The following is a 1,916-nucleotide window of genomic DNA, read 5'->3' on the forward strand; positions in this document are numbered from 1 at the left end:
GGCTAAGCCGTCAATAGTATCTTCACATAAACTTTCTAAAAGATGCATTGTTTATTCTTTAGTATACACACAATTATTGCTATGACTGACAGATAACAAATACAAAAACAAGATCTCGCTATTGCCAAAGGTAAACAAACGTGAAAAAGGCATGATAAGCTGAGATCAGTCCTCCACCACAGTAGTGAGACCAGCAGGTGAACACACTATTTAAAGGGACAGTGCCGTCGAACGGTCTACCCTTTAATGGTTCAGTCTCCTGTAGAAGACGGCTGCCATAATAATGACAATGATACAGGCGAAGGCCAGGATACACACTGCCACACCAAGACCTGTAGAAGTGTCTGAATTGTTGCTGGCAGTCTGCTGATCTTTTAATGCTGCAATGCTCTCTGCTCTGATGGTGATAGGAGGGGAGCTGATGGTTTTGGACTCTGTTACTGCATCTTCGGTAGCAGGAACAACACCCCTTCTCCTCCTGTTGTTACATTGCATGAACACACTGCAGGTGCTCTTCTCACAGAGACGGGTGATGCAGTGGAGAAAGTAGGTGGACTTCATCTCATTCTGCTGCTTCATGAAGCGGAAGGCCGGGAAGGAGAAGTGGGCGCGTTGACTCTTTCCGTTCTCATGGATGATGGTCAGTGGGTCAGTGTTGCAAGGGACAAACAGGTTGAAGAAAGTGTTGTCACTGTTGGGTAGAGGAGAAATGGAGGCGTAGCATCGGTCCAGGAGAACATGGTATTGGGAGGTCAGGTTGGTGGCCTTGACTTGGGCAAAGATGTCAGTCCTCAGCTCAAGACCCTGTTCTGGAATGACCAAGGGTAAAGTGAAATTGACATTACTGAAGAGATTCATGCTCAAAGTGCTGATGAAACTACCATTGTTGTCCTTCACTGCAATGGAGGATGCCGACGTATCAATCTGGGTGTTGTTGATAAGGTACTCTAGGGAGTAGGCACAGGAGTAAAAATACTTCAGCTCAGTGTTGTAAGTGACTGTCCCCGTGGTGGGATCATATGATCGGATCACACCGCTGATGTTGACTGTCTGGATGTTGGAGAAGTCCGAAAATATCCCTGTGCCTAGAGTGCTGGTTGTCCTGAAGAGGCTGCCACAAGAATTGGTCGTGTTGAGGGGGAATTCAAACCTCAAGAGCGGTGGAGTCACACTTTCATCCAGGGTTCCCTTGCAGGCTGGGTCATTCATGATGTTGTTGAGGATAAGCAGGGACTCATTGTAGCCAGTGTAAATGGCAGGGCAGATGAGGACAGCAAGGCCAATAGATTTGGTGCCACAAGTTACTGAGATGTCAGTGTATTCTGGGCGTCTTAAGTTTGTTTCGCAGTCACTTAATTGTAGTTGACTGCTCTTTGTGACCATCATGGCCAAAATAAAAAAGCTGAGAAGATGCATTTTTTCATTCCTTACTGTGTTCATATCTTGACTGGGTAACTAAAATGTTTCCTTTGTTGGCTTGTTTCCAGCTTTTTGATTAGGTTGAGATGTATGGAGGTGCTTTTATAGCCAGGTCTCCTTCTTGGGATTGGACAGAAACAAGGTCAGTGTTGCTCTACGTATTCAAACATTTCCATTGTGTTGAGGGTGCTACGCACCATACCTAAGGGCAATTCATGAAACCCAACACACCTTTTAGTTCAGAAATGAAGCAGAGGCAATGGCCTGTTTCTTTTGTGAATGTTCTTTAAAAAAATAGGTTCCCTTGCCCTGTTAAAATGATGTTTCAAGGAGTAAGTGTTGAATCCTTTGTGAACGCAGCCTTTGATGGCCTCATAATATGATTTTCACCTCCCAACAATACCCTGTTGGCCTTTCACATGACCCAAATGTGGTCAAAGGAAAGCACACTATGGCCCAGAAGATCATTCAACTATAATTATGGTTTGACAAAGGAA

General features: G+C 44.8%; 1 protein-coding gene across 1 annotated transcript; it reads right to left on the reverse strand.

Moving 5' to 3' along the window:
• Positions 1-243: 243 nt before the first annotated feature.
• On the reverse strand, positions 244-1,383 carry LOC121536126 (zona pellucida-like domain-containing protein 1). Its single transcript, XM_041843417.1, has one exon. It carries the CDS (start codon positions 1,381-1,383, stop codon positions 244-246), a length of 1,140 nt encoding a protein of 379 aa, XP_041699351.1.
• Positions 1,384-1,916: the final 533 nt, after the last annotated feature.

The sequence above is a fragment of the Coregonus clupeaformis genome, unplaced genomic scaffold (genome assembly GCF_020615455.1).
Source record: "Coregonus clupeaformis isolate EN_2021a unplaced genomic scaffold, ASM2061545v1 scaf0236, whole genome shotgun sequence".
Lineage (NCBI taxonomy): Eukaryota > Metazoa > Chordata > Actinopteri > Salmoniformes > Salmonidae > Coregonus > Coregonus clupeaformis.

Excerpts from the sequence above, each read along its gene's own strand:
- LOC121536126 (XM_041843417.1), bottom strand. The coding sequence starts at position 1,383 with ATGGTCACAAAGAGCAGTCAACTACAATTAAGTGACTGCGAAACAAAC.